Source organism: Drosophila ficusphila, unplaced genomic scaffold (genome assembly GCF_018152265.1).
Source record: "Drosophila ficusphila isolate 14025-0441.05 unplaced genomic scaffold, ASM1815226v1 contig_470, whole genome shotgun sequence".
NCBI classification, from domain to species: Eukaryota; Metazoa; Arthropoda; class Insecta; order Diptera; family Drosophilidae; genus Drosophila; species Drosophila ficusphila.
The window spans coordinates 2,482,191-2,503,573 of NW_025064389.1; the positions used below are offsets into that span (position 1 = coordinate 2,482,191).

At 48.3% G+C, this 21,383-nt stretch overlaps 1 protein-coding gene across 1 annotated transcript in view; it reads right to left on the reverse strand.

The window, feature by feature from the left end:
- Positions 1-21,383, reverse strand: part of LOC122320353 (piezo-type mechanosensitive ion channel component) — a gene marked incomplete at its 3' end in the record, with an annotated part of 78,887 nt that overhangs the window by 24,538 nt on the left and 32,966 nt on the right. Inside the window, exons 4-5 of the mRNA XM_043208546.1 lie at positions 20,838-21,002; positions 20,640-20,784 (exon numbers count right to left, since the gene is read on the reverse strand). Coding sequence (XP_043064481.1) covers positions 20,640-20,784; positions 20,838-21,002 — 310 coding nt within the window. The remainder of the gene's footprint in view (positions 1-20,639; positions 20,785-20,837; positions 21,003-21,383) is intronic.

Genomic DNA, 21,383 nt, shown 5'->3' on the forward strand with positions numbered 1-21,383 from the left:
CACGTTCAATAGAAATGTGTTCCTCAGCAGCTTGCAGGAAATTAGTATGGCAGGTGACTCAAACACTTGTGCAGCCAACATGGCAGACGCCATAAAGTCAGCCTGTGATGCATCAATGGGGAAAGCATTTACTGGAGGTAGCAGGCGCTGCCCCGTCCCTTGGTGGAATGAAGAAATATCGCGTGCTCGAAATGAATGCCACTCAGCAAAGAGACGACTGCAGAGATCAAGAGGAAGACCCCATTTCGACCAAAACCTAAATATCCTCAGAGGAAAACGAAGGCTGCTCAGCTACCTGATCAAGCGAAGCAAATCGGCATGCTTCCAGGATCTCTGCGAGGCTGCAAATGCGGAACCCTTTGGTGGTGCATATAAATTGGTTATGGGCAAACTTAACAGACAGCCAATGCCAACATGCCCAACGCAGCTGGAGCACATCGTTGCCACACTGTTCCAACGGCAGCCACCTCTTATACCTCTCATGGGCCCGACCCCAGAGGTAGAAGACGCGGCACTTACAAACACAAGCGAAGTGCTTGAAATAGAGGCGAGGCTCAAGGCGAAGAAGGCACCTGGGCCTGACGGCATACAAAACACGGCCCTAAAGACCATAATTGCCGCACGTCCTGATACATTCGTTGAGCTATTCAACAAATGCATTGGTGAATGCACAATTCCGCGAAGATGGAAGACACAGCGTCTGGTACTCATTCCCAAGCCGGGGAAACAGCACGAGGACCCGTCAGCATATCGTCCCTTGTGTATGCTGGACACGACTGGCAAGATCCTGGAGAGGCTGATCTGCAATCGTATAGAGGATGAGCTTGAAAGCCGGCAAGGACTCTCAAACTACCAATACGGCTTCCGTAGGCATCGGAGTACAACCGATGCCATTGGTGAGCTAGTGAGAATTGCTAGTAACGCCATTGAAGGTGAACGGAACAATAAGGAGTACTGCCTAGTATGCACGTTGGACGTAAAGAACGCCTTCAATTCAGCGAACTGGAGTAAAATCATTGAGGCCCTAATGCAAAAAGAAATCTCGGCATATCTGATAAAGCTAATTGAAAGTTACTTTGAAAAGCGCACACTGTTGTACGACACGGACACGGGTGAGAAACAACAGCAGATAACTGGTGGAGTCCCCAAAGGTTCTGTACTTGGCCCCCTTTTCTGGAACATTATGTACGATGGAGTCCTGCAGCTCGTACTGCCAGCCGGGTGCACCCACATTGGGTTCGCCGACGATATCGCCCTGGCAACAGTTGGCAAAAACTAGAGGAGGCTGAGCAAAAATCAGAAGCAGTGGTGATAAGCAGTAAAAAGAAGGTAGAAAACACATCCATTCGGATTGGATCTTCCACCATCGACTCTCAACCCGCAATAAAGTACCTGGGGATTGTAATCGACCACAGGCTCAATTTCAGCCAACACCTGCAGTATATTAGCCGCAAGGCGGCAACAGTAACCACCGCCATAAGCAGGATCATGGCAAACACCAGAGGCCCCAAGCAGCAAAGCCGCCAACTTTTAGCTGGAGTAGTCACCTCCACCATATTATATGGCTCTGTGGTCTGGGCTTCAGCGTTGAACACTCCTTCTTACAGCCGGGAGTGCAAAGGAGTATACAGGAGATGTGCCCTTAGAGTTGCCTGCTGTTTTCGAACTGTATCCGAGACAGCAGCCCTCCTGGTTGCTGGGATGATTCCCTTAGATCGGTTGGCAGCTGAAAGGAGCCGCGGCACCATAGTCAATCAGGACCAAAGAGATGCTACAATTGTGCATTGGCAAGCACAATGGGAGTCCGCACCAAACGCAAATTGGACTAGGCGGCTGGTAAAGAACGTTCGGCCCTGGCTCAAGCGTCGCCATGGGCAGGTGAACTTCTATTTGACACAATTCTTGACAGGCCATGGTTGCTTTAAAGCCTACCTGTTCAAATACAAACACGCTGATGATCCCTTCTGTGACAATTGTGGAGCCGGTGTCATTGAAGACGTCGAGCATTGCTTTTTGCCGGCAGCCATTTCCCGATTTCAGGGTCCCGTCCGCTCCTTCCCTTTCCCCACGTGGAACCCGGTGACTGCAGCCAGGCGCACAGCCTCTGCTCCCGCTTGTGTGCCACGCCCCTTTTCCTGCCCCACGTGGAACCCGGTGATCGCAGCCAGGCGCCCAGCCTCTGCTCCCGCTTGCGTGCCGCGCCCCTTTCCCTGCCTCACGTGGAACCCGGTGATCGCAGCCAGGCGTCCAGCCTCTGCTCCCGCTTGCGTGCCACGCCCCTTCCTCACGTGGAACCCGGTGATCGCAGCCAGGCGTCCAGCCTCTGCTCCCGCTTGCGTGCCACGCCCCTTCCCCTGCCCCACGTGGAACCCGGTGACCGCAGCCAGGCGCGCAGCCTCTGCTCCCGCTTGCGTGCCACGCCCCGTCCCTGCGTGTACCCCGGCGACCGCAGCCCGGCGTCCTGCCGCTGCTCCCGCGTGTGTGCCGCTCCCGGCGATCGCAGCCAGGCGCCCAGCCTCTGTGCCCGAGAGCGCATCGCTACCCATTATCCTGGCAACTGCTACCGGCGACCAGCCTCAGTTGTTTTCCCATATTTTCCCGCCTTTGCCACCCACACGACCGTGAGTCCGACTCCTCCATCTCCGTCGGCTCACCCTCTATCAAAATTTCCGATAGTCCCGCAGATATAAATTTTCTGTAAGCGATCCTGGACAGACTGAGTCATATCCCAGCCAGGAAACTACTTTACAGATGGCGCCCGAACAGGGACTAGGGAATAGGATCTTTAGAGGATTACATCCTTCGTGACTTAAAACGTCACCAGTGTCTTAGTGCAAAGGGAAAATTTTGGTGAACCTCAAGCCACATCATAGAAACAGGGAAAATCATTGCTCCGAGAACAAAAATACAATCATCGCATCGCCGAGTCCAGACAGAAAATTCTTAACCATCGAGGAAAATCTTAGCATAGGGACAAATTATAATCGACGAGGAGAATTATCATAACCAGAAGAAGCATTGCCTTGTCCAGACGCAGGAAAATTCTCGTTTCGTAGGGTAAATCTTTCGCACGCATCACTCGCCATTACATTGTTTTCAACCGCCCCGTACTAGCCGCACGCCGAAATTTTAGCACTAAATTAAACCACAGATCTTTGCATGAATTTTCGATATTTTTGATTGAATTCCGCTGATACTTAATTAAGTCTGCCGATCTTCCCGAGTCACCTGAATACTTAATTAAGTCATCCTGATCTCCCGACCGACACACCATGGGGAAACAATGGATCTACGAGGCCAGGAAGGAGCAACTCGAGGAGGCCTGCAAGGAGTTCGGGTTATCTGCGGAAGGCACCCTGGCGGACCTACGGAAGCGGATGTCCGCATACATGGATCAAGCGGAGTTACCCAAGGAGCGGGTAGAGCGCTTAGCCGAGCCGGAGCTCATGTGCCGGACCAGATCACGGGATCACTCAAGGGACCCCTCACCGAACCCCTCGTACGGCAACGCGGAGGACAGGTCACCGAAGACGGAACCACTAGGCCAACTCCTTCTTCAAGTCCCCTCAGCCGGGATCAGCGGGAACTTGCTTGGACACACCGAGGCCGGCCCGGCAGGATTTTCACAGCGAGTCGGAGGCGACCGGGCCATGCAGTTTGGCCTGGCCGAAAAATTAAGGAGATGGGGCGTTTTCTTCGACGGAGAGGCCAACGACCCCCTATACTTCCTGGAGCAACTGGAGGAGAGAATCGACGCATACGAGCTCGAGAAGGACCAGTTGCCGAGGGTGCTACCCAGTGTGCTACTTGGCCGAGCTGGAGACTGGTTCCGAGTCAGCCAGCTGCAGAAAGCCAAGTGGGAGGAATTTAGATCGGAGTTTCTGGATTTCTTCTTACCACCGCGGTATTTTCAAACTCTGGAGGACGAGATCCGGGCCAGGATCCAACGACCGGGAGAGAATTTCAAGGATTTTTCGCTAAGTCTACGTTTGATGATGCGCCGGGCCAACTACGACCGGATGCAGGAATTGGACCGAATATATGAGAACCTTCTCCCGGAGTATCAACTCTTCACGCGACGGCACGAGTTTGAATCGCTGGCGAAATTAACCCAGCTGGTGACGGACTTCGAATTTACCCGTGACCGGGACCAACGCCGCTATACGCAAATGATGACAGCATCGAGGACTTTAAGAACAACCACTACGTGGAACCCAGCTTCAGCGAACCAAGCACCAGGAGACCCCCGCACCGACAGACCACGGGCACCCAACGGTACCCTGGTACCCATGACAACCGAAGTCACACATCGCCGCATCAGAGACGAACCCAGGATTAACGTCAGGACTGCGTGTAGAAACTGCGCGCAAGCTGGACATTTTAACAGAGAATGCAGAAACACACGGATTCTGTTCTGCTGGGACTGCGGCCGCCGAGGGACACGGACGATCCATTGCTGCCGTACCAAGCCTGCGGGAAACGAGGAGCGCCTCCGCCCAACCAAGGAACAAGCGAAGGCAGCGCCAACCCTTTCCTCTACAGCCATCAATTCCGCTCTCCGAAGTGAGGGGAGTCGGATAGTGGCCCCTGTGTCCATCGAAGGTCAGGTTTTCGATGCCACCATCGACACCGGAGCCACGCGCACCTTCATCAGTGAGAGGGTCGCCGGGATGGTCAGGACCGACCTAAACCAACAAGCGGGTATCACCCAGATCAGTCTCGCCGACGGCAGCAGGAGAGAGGTCACTCAGGCCCTCAGCGTTACCATTGGTTTGGGAGGCCGGAAGGTAGTCATGCCTGTCCTGTTACTGCCAACTGCAATTGACGACGTACTTCTGGGAATGGATTTTCTCAGCCAGGCGGAAACGACCCTTAACATAAACCAGGTGAACATTAAGCTACTTCCCACTAGACGGGCTCCTTCTACGACAAACTCCACGGCGCAGCGGCGACCAGCCCCGCCAATCTCAGCGAACACCAACTCCACGGCGCAGCGGCGACCAGCCCCGCCAATCTCAGCGAACTCCACGGCGCAGCGGCGACCAGCCCCGCCAATCTCAGCGAACTCCACGGCGCAGCGGCGACCAGCCCCGCCAATCTCAGCGAACTCCAAGGCGCAGCGGCGACCAGCCCCGCCAATCTCAGCGAACTCCACGGCGCAGCGGCGACCAGCCCCGCCAATCTCAGCGAACTCCAAGGCGCAGCGGCGACCAGCCCCGCCAAACTCAGCGAACACAGACCCGAAGGTGCAGCGGCAACCAGCCCCACTAACCTCAGCAAGCCCTGCCTCAAGGCCACAGCGGCACAGCGACATGCGCTCGCCAATAATCCGAAGGACTCGAACGGACGTACTGCCGGAGAAGAACTCGGCCGTATCCACGACCCAGAACATCGTCGTTTCCCCGAAGACCACTACGAGCCATCACCGCAACGTTCTTCCGCCACCATGCGTAGAAGCTAGGCGAAGGAACCCATTTAGACGACCACCAGGAACGGCAGCCGTGGCCAACGCCACCACCGAGGAATCTACGACACTCGCGGACAGGGCGACACAACTTCAGGGGACAAGCCGAGCGACCAGCAAGGCGATCTGGACCCAGCACCGCGACCCCGCCGCGAACACCCACCGAGCACCGCAGACCAGGCGCAGACGAACCGCCGGCCTCGCTGATCTCAAGACCTTCCACGAGGAAGACATCGACAGTGAGCCCGAAAGCGCCGAGGACATCGCCAAATGAACCAGGTTTGGGGAAAACGGGTAGACCTAGTAAACTTGTAATCCTAACGTTAAGTCTCACAGCCAGTTTGTATACCGCACTACCCAGGGTTAGTTAGACAGGTCCCTAAATTAATGTTACCTTTTCCGAGTCCACATAAACACCAAAAACGAGGTCACCATCTCCTTACGCCCGGCGAAGTAAGGGGGGGGTGTGACGCCCCAATTTGGGCCCCACAATTTTTATCTTATTTTTCCTTCTTAGAGTTAAGACCGTGGAATTAGTATTAAGTTCATGAAGTTTTCCAGTATTTTAGTCTAAGCTAAGTACAAATCAAACGAGCATCACTGGCAGCAAGAGCGGGGAGAGTACGACGGCGTGGAGAACGAGAGAACAACCAAAATCTAAGCTACGACGCAATTGCGTGGACCGACGCAGGCACCGAGCAGAGGCCAGCGCAAGCATCGATCCCCGAGCAGAGGACGACAGAGCGCACTCACATTACGAAAATGCAGGCCCCGCTTGGGCGAGCATAGGGCGGCCAAGCGGGAGAGAGCGGATACAAAGTAGTTACGACGCATTAGAATATGCAAAGCGCCGATCATGCGGGCAGAGGACTGCGGCAGAACGCATTAGTTTTGGCTGCTGATGAGTTTTGGCGAGGGCAATCGATCAATCATCTTCGAGGCCCGGTTTGAACAGGACGCATTTTTCGGCACCCGCTCGACGCGGCTCTGCGCAACACCTCGCGATTAGAAACCACGTGGCAAGTCAGCCCAAGTATCGGAAGTGAAAATTATCTTCGAGGATCGGTCGCGACCACCCGCATTTTTAGCACCCGTTCGCCACGGCTCTGCGTTACTCTGGACCACGTGCCAGACTCTTCGAAAGTACACCGGGAAAAGTGAACCACACTTCGCACACCTCGCACACTTCGCACACTTCGCATACCTCGCACACCTCGCACATCGCGACCCCGCCGCGAATACCCGCCGCGCGCCACACCACGCGGTAGGCTCCGCGCCGCCATCTTCTTTTCCACCGCCACCGAACGAGGCCCCGCTCCAACATCGCCGAGGACTCCGACGAAGCCCCGCCCCGACCTCTCCAAGAATCTGTCTGAGTGAGTAGTGCTAAGAAAGAGGAGTGCGGTATAGGCAGGGACCATTTTTATCATTAAAATAAAACACGTGTATATGAAATTGAAACACCCTCGCTTGCATATTAATTTCCGTGCCCAGTAGTTAGAGCCGGCAGCCATTTCCCGATTTCAGGGTCCCGTCCGCTCCTTCCCTTTCCCCACGTGGAACCCGGTGACTGCAGCCAGGCGCACAGCCTCTGCTCCCGCTTGTGTGCCACGCCCCTTTTCCTGCCCCACGTGGAACCCGGTGATCGCAGCCAGGCGCCCAGCCTCTGCTCCCGCTTGCGTGCCGCGCCCCTTTCCCTGCCTCACGTGGAACCCGGTGATCGCAGCCAGGCGTCCAGCCTCTGCTCCCGCTTGCGTGCCACGCCCCTTCCTCACGTGGAACCCGGTGATCGCAGCCAGGCGTCCAGCCTCTGCTCCCGCTTGCGTGCCACGCCCCTTCCCCTGCCCCACGTGGAACCCGGTGACCGCAGCCAGGCGCGCAGCCTCTGCTCCCGCTTGCGTGCCACGCCCCGTCCCTGCGTGTACCCCGGCGACCGCAGCCCGGCGTCCTGCCGCTGCTCCCGCGTGTGTGCCGCTCCCGGCGATCGCAGCCAGGCGCCCAGCCTCTGTGCCCGAGAGCGCATCGCTACCCATTATCCTGGCAACTGCTACCGGCGACCAGCCTCAGTTGTTTTCCCATATTTTCCCGCCTTTGCCACCCACACGACCGTGAGTCCGACTCCTCCATCTCCGTCGGCTCACCCTCTATCAAAATTTCCGATAGTCCCGCAGATATAAATTTTCTGTAAGCGATCCTGGACAGACTGAGTCATATCCCAGCCAGGAAACTACTTTACAGCGGTACCCAAATCGCTTCGTTGTCCCTCCAAAAAAGTGTAGCAGACCAGCTCCTTGAGCGAAAGAACCTGCGCATTGGGTGGTCCATCTGCCGAGTACGTGCGAAAATCGAGCCCAGAAGATGTTTTAAGTGCTTAAATTTTGGCCATATCGCGGCAAGATGCAGAAGTAAGCATGATGCGAGCAAACAGTGCTTTAACTGTGGCGCCAGCTCCCATGCTTCTAAAGAATGCAAGGGAAAACCTGCCTGCATCCTATGTAGCAGGACTGCCGAGCCAAATAAGGCACATAACACCCTGAGTAGGATGTGCCCACAATATCAGAAGGCGCTGAAAATGCTCCAAAATTAGGTTTTACCAACTCAACGTAAACCACTGTCGAGCGGCCCAGGACCTCTTAACCCAAACGGTCCGGGAAGAAAAAACTGACATTGCCATCCTAAGCGACCCATACTCACCAAAGCAGGAAGGTGTCTGGCACCAAAGTAGCGAAGGCGGAGCAGCCATCTGGAGCTGTAGCCAACCGCCAGCACAGCTCACCCATAGGAAAGCATCCCATTACTTCGCAAGAGCCCGGTATAGGAACTCCTATATATATAGTTGCTACATACCCCCAAGAATCCCGTTGCCAGACTTCCAAATAATAATCGAAGAAATAGCTCAAGATGCAAATGAGAAATCTTCCGTCATCATCGCTGGAGATTTTAACGCATGGGCCACAGAGTGGGGAAGCAGATCGACCAATCCAAGAGGTCGGATTCTCGTAGACACCTTGGCACATCTGGATGTCTGCCTACTGAACTCTGGAAATGCGAGCACCTTTTGCAGCGCAGGACGCGAATCCATTATAGACCTAACCTTTGCGAGTCCTGAGCTTTCGCGGATATCTCGATGGGTGGTATCTGGTAGATACACACACAGCGACCATAATGCCATTATAGCTGAGTTCCACTCCACGACTGCCCAAAACAGAAGAGTGCCCATGCGCCAGGTGGGGTACAAAGACAGCACGTTCAATAGAAATGTGTTCCTCAGCAGCTTGCAGGAAATTAGTATGGCAGGTGACTCAAACACTTGTGCAGCCAACATGGCAGACGCCATAAAGTCAGCCTGTGATGCATCAATGGGGAAAGCATTTACTGGAGGTAGCAGGCGCTGCCCCGTCCCTTGGTAGAATGAAGAAATATCGCGTGCTCGAAATGAATGCCACTCAGCAAAGAGACGACTGCAGAGATCAAGAGGAAGACCCCATTTCGACCAAAACCTAAATATCCTCAGAGGAAAACGAAGGCTGCTCAGCTACCTGATCAAGCGAAGCAAATCGGCATGCTTCCAGGATCTCTGCGAGGCTGCAAATGCGGAACCCTTTGGTGGTGCATATAAATTGGTTATGGGCAAACTTAACAGACAGCCAATGCCAACATGCCCAACGCAGCTGGAGCACATCGTTGCCACACTGTTCCAACGGCAGCCACCTCTTATACCTCTCATGGGCCCGACCCCAGAGGTAGAAGACGCGGCACTTACAAACACAAGCGAAGTGCTTGAAATAGAGGCGAGGCTCAAGGCGAAGAAGGCACCTGGGCCTGACGGCATACAAAACACGGCCCTAAAGACCATAATTGCCGCACGTCCTGATACATTCGTTGAGCTATTCAACAAATGCATTGGTGAATGCACAATTCCGCGAAGATGGAAGACACAGCGTCTGGTACTCATTCCCAAGCCGGGGAAACAGCACGAGGACCCGTCAGCATATCGTCCCTTGTGTATGCTGGACACGACTGGCAAGATCCTGGAGAGGCTGATCTGCAATCGTATAGAGGATGAGCTTGAAAGCCGGCAAGGACTCTCAAACTACCAATACGGCTTCCGTAGGCATCGGAGTACAACCGATGCCATTGGTGAGCTAGTGAGAATTGCTAGTAACGCCATTGAAGGTGAACGGAACAATAAGGAGTACTGCCTAGTATGCACGTTGGACGTAAAGAACGCCTTCAATTCAGCGAACTGGAGTAAAATCATTGAGGCCCTAATGCAAAAAGAAATCTCGGCATATCTGATAAAGCTAATTGAAAGTTACTTTGAAAAGCGCACACTGTTGTACGACACGGACACGGGTGAGAAACAACAGCAGATAACTGGTGGAGTCCCCAAAGGTTCTGTACTTGGCCCCCTTTTCTGGAACATTATGTACGATGGAGTCCTGCAGCTCGTACTGCCAGCCGGGTGCACCCACATTGGGTTCGCCGACGATATCGCCCTGGCAACAGTTGGCAAAAACTAGAGGAGGCTGAGCAAAAATCAGAAGCAGTGGTGATAAGCAGTAAAAAGAAGGTAGAAAACACATCCATTCGGATTGGATCTTCCACCATCGACTCTCAACCCGCAATAAAGTACCTGGGGATTGTAATCGACCACAGGCTCAATTTCAGCCAACACCTGCAGTATATTAGCCGCAAGGCGGCAACAGTAACCACCGCCATAAGCAGGATCATGGCAAACACCAGAGGCCCCAAGCAGCAAAGCCGCCAACTTTTAGCTGGAGTAGTCACCTCCACCATATTATATGGCTCTGTGGTCTGGGCTTCAGCGTTGAACACTCCTTCTTACAGCCGGGAGTGCAAAGGAGTATACAGGAGATGTGCCCTTAGAGTTGCCTGCTGTTTTCGAACTGTATCCGAGACAGCAGCCCTCCTGGTTGCTGGGATGATTCCCTTAGATCTGTTGGCAGCTGAAAGGAGCCGCGGCACCATAGTCAATCAGGACCAAAGAGATGCTACAATTGTGCATTGGCAAGCACAATGGGAGTCCGCACCAAACGCAAATTGGACTAGGCGTCTGGTAAAGAACGTTCGGCCCTGGCTCAAGCGTCGCCATGGGCAGGTGAACTTCTATTTGACACAATTCTTGACAGGCCATGGTTGCTTTAAAGCCTACCTGTTCAAATACAAACACGCTGATGATCCCTTCTGTGACAATTGTGGAGCCGGTGTCATTGAAGACGTCGAGCATTGCTTTTTGCCCAATCTTCCAACATGAACGGAACAGCTTGCTGAATGGAAACGGAAGTCTACAAACGGCTGATAACATTGTGGACTATATGCTGTCAAATGAGGATCAATGGAATCCTGTAGCGCACATGGCAGCGACCATTATAAAGGAATTGCGACGGCGAGAAAGATCTCGTTCTTCTCGCACTACCCGATGAGCTCCCCTAGCCTTATCCGCCCCGTGAAGTAGAACTGCAAAGCCCAATCCCGCGGGAGCGGATTCTTTTAACCCACTTTGTTTTACCTTATATTTATATTTATTCTCTCTTTTCTTGCTACAAAAAAAAAAAAAAAAAAAAAAACAGTGTCTCATTCAAGTGAGCAATATTTATACGCCATACCTAAGTCGAAGTTAATATTTCGTCCCACTTTAAACGAATGCTCCTTTCTTTTGGATCTTCAACGTGTTACACCAGTTTACTCCCCAAGTCCTGACCGGATTCCTGGGTGTGTTCTTAACACTGCATGTTCTTTACACTGCATTGTGTAAACCCCTTCTCAAGCAAGTCCCTTCATAAAAAGGGAAACAAGTCGAATTCAAGTAGTTATAGAGGTATTTCTAAATTGTCAGCAATTCTAAAGTTTTTGAGCACGCAGTAACTCCTCACTTGCAGAACCTTTGAAGATCAGTCATATCTCCATGCCAACACGGATTTATGAAGCGCAGGTCTAATACAACAAATCTTTTAGAGCTTACGTATTTTGTGATAAACGGCTTTAGAAATCATTTTCAAACTGATGTCATTTACACAGACTTTAGTAAAGCATTTGACTCTGTAAATCACTTCCTATTGATTCGCAAACTTGACATGATTGGGTTTCCAGTTGATCTTTTAAGTTGAATCTTTAGTTGTTTCAGTGGCCGAACACAAAGAGTCAAAAAATTTTTTAAGTAGTCTCCTCAGAGTTACCTCTGGTTTACCACAAGGAAGCCACCTGCCACCATTACTTTTCACCTTGTTTATTAATGATCTTCCATTGCGCATTTCCGCGTACTTATGTACGCAGTATAAGAAATACTCCCGTCATTCAAACCTTCAAGCAGACCTAAACAATTTTCAAAACTGGTGTCACGACAATTTACTGAAACTAAACAGCTCCAAGTGCAAGCTGATGACATTTTGTCGGGTTAATCCGCATAATGTCACCTATTCGCTAAGTGGGAATACCTTGGAAAGAATAACGCTTGTTGACGATCTTGGCGTCCTCTTGGACCCTAAACTTAAATTCTCTCTTCATATTTCGAACATGGTTAATAAAGCTAGAGGAATGCTTGGATTTTTATTAAACGATGGTCGAAGGAATTTAAGGATCCTTACGTTAGCAAGACTTTATTTATATCGTTGGTCCGACCAATCCTTGAGTATGGGGCACCCGTATGGAGTTCCCAATACAGAGTTCACGTTGATCGTAAAGAATCAGTTCAAAAAAGCTTTTTAATTTTTGCCCTACGCCGCCTAAACTGGAATGCAAACGCATGGAAATTAAGCATACCCAGCGAATCGAGAAGAAGGGGTTATTGCAAAAAACCATGACGCACCAACGGCCGGTCACTTGGGCAGCCGGAAAACGATCGCAAGGGTGGCTGCGAGGTCCCACTGGCCAGGCATGCACAGAGACATCAGGGCCTATGTACGGAACTGCGAAAGCTGGTAAGATGTTGACGCAGATTCCCGAGGAGCTATGGGCGACCGTATGCGCCAATTTCGTCGGGCCACTACTACTGTCGAAACACGGGAATGCTATGCTGCTCGTGCTGGTGGACCGATTTTCCAAGTGGACCGAGATGGTGCCCATGCGGAAGCGACCACCGAATCGCTGCAAAAGGCCATTAGGAAGAGAATCTTGTCAAGGTACGACGTCCCTTAGGTCCTAATTACGGACAACGGGGTGCAGTTCACCAGCAGGTCATTCTAGAAATTCCTGGAAGAGTTGGGTGTGCAACACCAGTTTACTGCTCCGTACACATCGCAGGAGAGCCCGACAGAGAGGGCAAACAGGACGGTGAAGACGATGATCACATAGATTGCGGGAGCCGACCAGAGGACGTGGGACGAGAAATGGCCGAAGTTACAACTGGCAGTAAATACCAGTGTGGCGGAGTCCACTGGAAACTCGCTTCGGAAGAAGGAGGGGTCAGCTGCCCAAAACATAGGCCTGCCGGGACGCGCTGGGGCAGAGTTGGCGCCCCGGTGCATGAACATTAGGAGGGCAAGAACTGCTCGATCATGCTGGAAGAGAAAAAGGAAAGGGTTATAAAAAGGAGTAATATAAATTCATTTACTTACCAAAACAAACACAAGAGGCCAGCGAGAATTGGGAATGAGGAATTTATTGAAGGAGCAGGCATAGTGAGTCTAAATGAGTCTAAAGTTACGACAAGGGTTAGCGTCACTTCGGTTTTGTCAGCGAGTTAGTGCGGCTTTTAAAATATCAATCAAAGTGTTCTTATTGATCTGGTTGGATGTTGGGGACAATATATATAAATAAAAATGTAACGCCGTTCGTTAGTCTGGCTTCTCCTCGAAAACGGCCGGGCCGATTTACCTGATTTTGCTATGGAAATGTTCGTCGTGGTCCAGAAGAAATCGAATAATTGCCGCGAAAACCATAAACCTTTTCTATTTCCAATACATCATCAAACTGATAAAACATGCTACCATAGAATTTTAACTCAATTTTTGTAGTTTTTAATTGTCATTTCCAAGTGAATTAAGTTTTTTTCACATAAGTGTTGCCGAAACAGGCCCAAATTGGAAATAGCGCTGGCAACCGTCAAAACGACCTGACATAGGTCGTCAAAGCTAAAATAATCAAAGGGAAATACAAAGGAGAAGATGTCTTAATCCCGCGTATACCTCGGATTCCAACGGATTTGTCATTCGATTTTAAACGGTTGCAATTTCCCGTGCGTCTAGCTTTTGCTATGACCATAAATAAATCGCAAGGACAATCGTTGCAAGTTTGCGGTATAAACTTGGAGTTTCCCTGTTTTGCGCATGGACAATTATACGTTGCGTGTTCGCGCGTCGGAAAACCTATAGATTTAATTATTTACGCACCACAAAAAAAACTAAAAATATTGTTTATCAGAAAGCATTATGTTAGTGCACAGAATTGTGGCGATACGAAGTTCACCGGGTTTTCTAGTTATTTTATATAATAGGTACCTATATAATATAACTAGTAAACCCGGCGAACTCCGTTCCACCACCAGATGGCGATAGTTTTATGTAAATATGGCGAAGTATATTTGCCATTAACGTTTATTGATAATAATGATACATTTAATTAAGGTAGTTAGTAAAGCTCGCGTCGCTGTATCGCTTCTTGAAACTCAACTGCTTTTCACTCGTCGTTGCAACATTTTCCGCCAGGTTGGCAGGCTCTAGTTGGCGCTGCAACCATATGAGGTTGCCACAGTACTCCCCCTCCAGTGAATGCGTCACGAATCTTCGTTTGAAAATCTTACTCGTCGTTCGTATGTCCTGGTGATTTTAGGGGTAGCTTCATCTGAATCCAACTGTCGATCATCCTTCACTAAAAATGCTGGCTTGAGGCGATCAACTGACACTGATGTCTCATGACCATTGATTTTTATCGTAAAAACTCGATCGCTTTCGCGCCTGATGATTTCATACGGACCAGTGTAAGGGTTTTCCAAAGGCTGCTTGACGGCGTCAGTGCGAAGGAATACATGAGTACAATTATTGATCCCTTTCAACAAGAACAGTTTCTGCTTGGTATGATGTGCTGTCGGTGTCGGCCGCACTTTCTGTATATGCTCACGGAACATGCTTAAGAAAACTGTTGGGTCAACCGTATCATCCAAGTCCGCAAAAATTCGTTTGGAAGTCGAATAGGTGTTCCATAAACCATTTCGGCCGCGGAAGACTTGATGTCCTCCTTGAAACAGGTGCGAAGTCCAAGCATCACGGTTGGCAGTAACTGCGGCCACGGAGTACCACTGTTGCACATTAAAGATGACTTGAAGGATCTGTGCCACCTCTCTATGAGTCCATTTGACTGGGGATGGTAGGCAGTTGTGTGTATGTGTTTGCTTCCAACCAGATTGGCGAGGTGTTTAAAAACTGCCGATTCAAATTGTGTTCCTTGGTCTGTCGTTATCGTTTTCGGTGAGCCAAATCTAGATATCCAGTGGGTCCAAAACGCCGTAGCAATTGTTTCTGCAGTAATGTTTGAAAGAGGTACAGCTTCTGGCCACCGAGTAAACCTGTCAATCATCGTCAGACAGTACCGATAGTTTTGTTGCAGTGGCATGACAACAATGTCAAGATGGACATGATCAAATCTTCCGTTGGGTACTTCAATCTTCTCCGGCGATAGGTGGTTGTGCTTATGGATTTTTGAACGCTGGCATGGTAAACAAACTCTGCACCATTCGAGGACATCTTTGTTCATCGAGGGCCATACGAACTTCTGGCGCACCTGGCGGACTGTTGATCGACCACTGGGATGAGATAAACTGTGAATGGAAGAAAATACAGTATTTCGCAAAGATTTAGGTATATAAGGACGAACGCTTCCTGTCGATATATCGCAGTAGAGTGAGATGTTGTCATCAAATCGAATCTTTTGAAGTTTTAATGATGTAGCTCCGTGCAAAAGACGTACCAGCTCAGGATCTGATGCTTGATCCTCTTCGATTTGTGATAATTTTATGGCTGTCGGCATTGTTATGGAGCATAATCTCGAGAAGGCGTCTGCGACTGCATTCTCAGATCCTTTCACATGTAAAATCGTAGTGCTGAATTGGGAAATATAAGCCAAATGTCGAAGCTGTCTCGGCGATGCTTTCTCTGGTCGCTGTTGTAATGCGTATACGAGCGGCTTGTGATCGGTCTTGATTACAAAAATCCGTCCTTCAACAAGGTGTTTGAAATACCTAATGGATTCGAATATGGCGAGCAGTTCCCGGTCGTAAGTCGAGTAGTTTTTTTCTGTGGAGCTTAGCTTCTTAGAGAAAAATCCTAGGGGTCGCCAATTTCCGTCTGTGCGCTGTTCTAAAACTGCTCCGATTGCGAAATCGGAAGCATCGCAAACCAACTGGAGTTCAGATTTTGCTGTGGGAAAAGACAAAAGCGCAGCGTCTGCTACACTTCGTTTGCAAGCTTCAAATGCTATATTGAGTTCTGGTGTCCACTCAATTTTGCGTTGATCATTCTTCTTAACATTTTTTAGCAACTCAGTGAGCGGTGCTTGTATGTGTGATGATCGAGCCAAACATCTGCGATAGTAATTTATGACGCCCAAGAAACGACCCAGCTGGCTTATATTTTCAGGGCGTGAATAATTTAAAATAGCATCTATGCGTTCGGTGGGTGGCTTAATTCCAAACTCGTTGATCGTATAGCTGAGGAAATTTACTTGCGGCTGTGCGAACTGGCATTTGCTCACGTTAATGCTTAAACCATGTTTCTGTAGAACTTCCAATACAGCTCGAAGATGTTCTTCGTGTTCAGCCAGGGATTGCGATGTTATAAGTATGTCGTCGATATAACAATAAACGAAGTCCATGCCGCGGAAGATGTTGTCCATAAAACGTTGAAATGTTTGAGTCGCGTTTTTTAATCCAAACGGCATGTACTGAAACTCGATCAGTCCAAACGGGGTGCACACCGCTGTTTTTTGGATATCGCTTTCTGCCATGGGAATTTGGTAATAGGCTTTGACCAAATCGAGTGTTGAGAAAATCTTCTTTCCTTGCAGTTGCTCCGTAAAGTCGTGTATATGGGCTATTGGATAGCGATCAGGGATTGTAATTGAATTCAACTTCTGATAATCTCCGCATGCCCGCCAGCCACCGTCTTTTTTGGTCACCATGTGTAGTGGGCTGGACCAAGGACTTTTTGACGGCCGGCATATACCTTGTTCAATCAAGAAGTTTATTTCTTTTTTGGCAGTGGCAAGTTTTTCACCGGATAGGCGTCGTGATCTATCAGCAACTGGTATACCATTTGTTTCTATATAATGACAGACGTCGTGTTGCGTGGATTTGTTGATAGAAGGTCTTGTCACGTTGACAAATTCGCTTAACAGCTTTTGAAAATTCGAAACACTCTGCACTGTGGAAACTGATATGTGTTTCGCTTGTGCTAGACATGCGGGTGTTGAAAGACCAGTAAGCGAGTCGATTAATCTTTGATTTTTAAGATCGATGAGCAATTGAAAGTTGCTCAAGAAGTCTGCCCCAATAATAGCTGTGTGAACATCGGCGATAATGAAAGGCCAGGTAAAGTTTCGGCGGAGACCCAAGTTCAGCTGTGTGACGTACTTTCCATAAGTATGAATGACGGTCTGGTTCGCAGCGTACAGTTCCAAATCGTTTAGAGTGGTTTTTTGTCTAACCAGCGTTCGTGGTATGACGGAAACTACAGATCTTGAGTCGATCAGAAAACGGATGTGAGATGAGCGATCGGTGATGTGTAGACGCTGTTCCTGTGGAGCAGCTCGTTGAATTGTGGGTTCGCTGGTTAAGTACTTGCTGCCGTCGACCAGCGTGTTGGACGACAGCTCCTCTAGTTTAACGACGAGGAGCGGGAGCAAGGGGGGCGGCGTTTGTGGGCGTTTTCTCCGAATCGCTCGTGGTAGTAACATAGCTTCTCTTGGGACTCGGAGGACTGGTAATTAGCATTTCCCGTTTGTGGTCGGTTACGCGATGGGCTGCGGGAGCGACCTTGGAATTGGAGACGTTTGACATCCTTTTGTAAATCATCAAACTTTTGTGAAAGCGAACGCAGCTGCTCGTTGACTTTTTTCCAAGGATCTTCGGTAGAAGCAGCGCAAATGGATGAATCAGCAGCAGTCGAAGTGTTCGTGCTGATGGCGAAAGTAGCATTGTGGTTCACTGCTTCGAGCATTTTGACTGCGATTTTGGCCAGCTTATCCAGATCGGTCTCTTCCCAGATGGTGAGGGTAGGGCGAATTGATGCCGGCATCTCTGCCAGGAAAAGTGTGAGGATAATGTTCTCGCTGCCCGGATCCGGAGCTAGTCGACGCATGTTGGCCAAGATTTCGGATGGTTTCAGACCAGATGTATCCCCACCTTGTAGCAGTCGGCGTAGTTTCGACTCTGGGGATTCAGAATACTTTTGTAATAAGCGATTCTTTATTGCTACATACTTGTTTTCGTCAGGTGGTCGAATGACTAAGTCTTCCACAGCCAAAACCACATCCGCCTCCAGGTGAAGAGTGACAAGGTCGAACTTGTCGGTGTCGTCCACGATGTGGTGTAATCGGAATGAGCGCTCCACTTGCGCAAACCATAGCTGAGGGTTGCTATGTGCGAATTTCGGCAAGTGAATTGTCGTACGTGTGCGTGTGTGAGTAGTCTCATCTCGGTTACCAGGGACACTTGTCCGAAGTGCCTCAAGTTGCTGTTGCAGATCTCGGATTTGTGCAGTTAAATCAGGATTGGAATCCGGCATGATGAAAGATGATGAATCGGCTGGATCGCTTTCTTCGTCGAAATAAAGGCGTCTTCCTTTTATATTTCTTAGATCGTATTGGCGTCTTCTCATTAAATGCGCAATTTCTGATTGCGAAAGTGCATGTGTGTGTTGCGAATTTCAAAAAATAAAGTTAATTTCGCACGATGAGCAGGGTTTTAATGTTTTAACTTGTCGGGGTCACCACTATGGCGAAGTATATTTGCCATTAACGTTTATTGATAATAATGATACATTTAATTAAGGTAGTTAGTAAAGCTCGCGTCGCTGTATCGCTTCTTGAAACTCAACTGCTTTTCACTCGTCGTTGCAACATTTTCCGCCAGGTTGGCAGGCTCTAGTTGGCGCTGCAACCATATGAGGTTGCCACATAAAATTTCGTTTGGTGTTTAAAAGATAAAAAAATTTTTTTTGTTTTATATATGAAAAGGAAAAGTTTTATTTCGATACCATTAAAACTTTGGCCATTGCTGAGTGTTTTGCAATATTACACGTTGGTTCTTCAATAATTTAAAGATTTAACGATAATTTTAATGCTGAATGAGCCGTTTGGCATCCTTCTAACAATATGGCTGCTATTCCCGAAGAAGCAACTGCAACAGCTATGTTAGATCTCGCCCGAACATTTGCTAAAGCTAATGACATGAGGAATGTCTTGCCAGTTCCACCAGGGGCATCTAGGAAATATAAACCACCATTTTCTTCATCGATTGCCTTCATTAAAATATCATAAACTTTCTTCTGTTGAACTAATAAATTTAATTCCTGGTGATCATATTCACGTTCCCGTTCTAATTCTCGATTAAATGCCTCATTCATTTCACGATTTGGCGCTGGCATTTTAACCTGATTAATAAATTACCGCACATGAGGTAACACATATCTTCGATCAAGAGTAAAACCCGATTATGTACCTCATTCATCTCAATGTCGAGATTTCTGCCCAGTATCGCGACGTTTGAGCATAATATCTCGGTTTCCAAATTGTTCACAATCAGGATGGCGACTTCGTCTATTGCTGGAGCATTAACTGTCCTTTCATGTGTTCCAGATGGTCGTTTATCTGCTTTTATGACAACTTTATAGTCATCATTTGGCATGCGCTCTAAAGCACTCTTAAACAACCTGACCATCGCATGATGTTCATGAAGCAGACACTGCAAGTCTTGAAGAATTACTCGCTTCATCCCTTCATTGATCGCTAGACGTCGATCAAGTTGTTCTTCCATGTTGCCCATGAAATATATTTGTAAAAAAAATTTTTTGTGTATCTTCGAAAGGTAGTAATGATCCAATTCGATGGTGAATCTGCCCTTGCATTTAAGATAAAGTAAGTTATTCTTTAACTAAATTCTATGTAATACCAAAAAAAAAAAACCTTAAATGTCGGATTAAACCTCGTTCTTCGATAAAATCTGCCCCAAATAACGTCATTTGGAAACAACCATTGTATTTTCGAGTATTTGCAGGAAAGTGGCGTGATTCTTGTGTTTCACCACAAAGCAGTGAATACAATGGCTCAGGTGGCGGAGTCAACAATGGCAATTTAACTTTACCATTAAAGCAGCATAATCCAGGCGTTTCTCCGTAAAACTTCAACGCACCGCAATACTTGCAAACAACGTCCATTTGCCCAATGCAAACGCTGGGATGTAAGCTGTAATCAGTGATGCAATCGTATTGAAACACTGCTCGATTCAAATCAGCAATTGATAAATATCTTTTGCGTCGCAAATTATCTATTTCTTGACCTCTGTTGTAAGCTCGACGATTCTGCATTGTCAACCGAGCCGTGTTACGGGTTGCCTCACTTTGTTCTTCTTATTGAGAAGCACGAAGTCGACCCATACAAACGCGGCGCTGTTCACGTGCAATGTTTTTTTCCCCGTCAGTCCTTTCATTTACAGTATTTTGTAGTCTTCTTGAATTACGGCTTTGTCGGGAACGATTCGATCGTCTTGGTTGCGGCATTATTAATTAAACTTCACTACACTTCAATTCACTAAAACCACGAAAAACTTCACTTCACTTCAATTCACCAAAATCACAAATAACTTCAATTCACTTCAAAAAAATTGAGTTAAAATGCTATGGTAGTGTGTGCTTGTCAGTGTGATGAGGTAATAACTCAGTTTATATGCGATTTTTGGTATGTCGAACGGAATAAAAAGTACCCTAAGTCCTTTTCCGGGCTCTAAGCTACCTTCCTACCAATTTTCAGCCAAATCTGTTCAGCCGTTCTTAAGTTATAAGTGGTGTAACTAACACAACTTGCTTTTATATATATAGATATTTCTACAGTCCCTATAAATGAGCACTAAGTAAATGTATAAGCTAAAGACTGTTAATCTCTTAAGGGAGAAAATTCATCAAAGAAGTAAAGTAAAATAGGGGGAAAAAATCAGATTACATACCGCAAACTTGGGAAATCCAAAAAGAAGGACAAAGAAATTAATAAAATCGCATAGAAATAACAATGTATAAACATCAGTTGATAATCGTGCCTTATGTCTCAAAGTTAAAAAAAATTTATTAAATCCAGACAGCAGTCCCCCTTTATGTCTGGAAAAATTTAATAAAAAAGTGTTTTATGTTTTAAAAACATTGTAACATACCCTAAACGCTGCATTTTTCTTCGATAATATTCCGATTCAATGTTTTGATATACATATTTGTTTTCCATACCTGAGCGTAGAACATCGTCCATGTCTTGCTGAAACTCGATTGTACTAGTAGGATCCCTTTTTATTGTTTTTTTTGTTTCGGTACCCGCCTCTTCCCTACAAAAGAAAAAGTGTTGCGGATCATTATTATAATTGTAGTTATTATATAGATTAATATATAAAATAAGCCATTTTAGGGGAAGACTCTCCTACAGCAAAAAAAAAAAAGGTTTCAAGATGTGACCCCTCTTGCCGACTACCCGGGGTAATGGAATTAAGGGGTTTGGTGGGAGGGGTGGGGGTGGTTTCGTGGACCAGCAGGTAGAGCGCTGGTCTCCGAATCTGAAGGCCCGGGTTCGAACCCCAGGCTCCCCGAGAAAAAGAAACGGTCTCTTTTTTCAATTCTCCACCATTTCTATGATTTATCGCTCACTTAACAATAGTAACAAATTTCGACTCCCCGGACCAGCACACCCCCTCGTCCACGTTACTATGGAC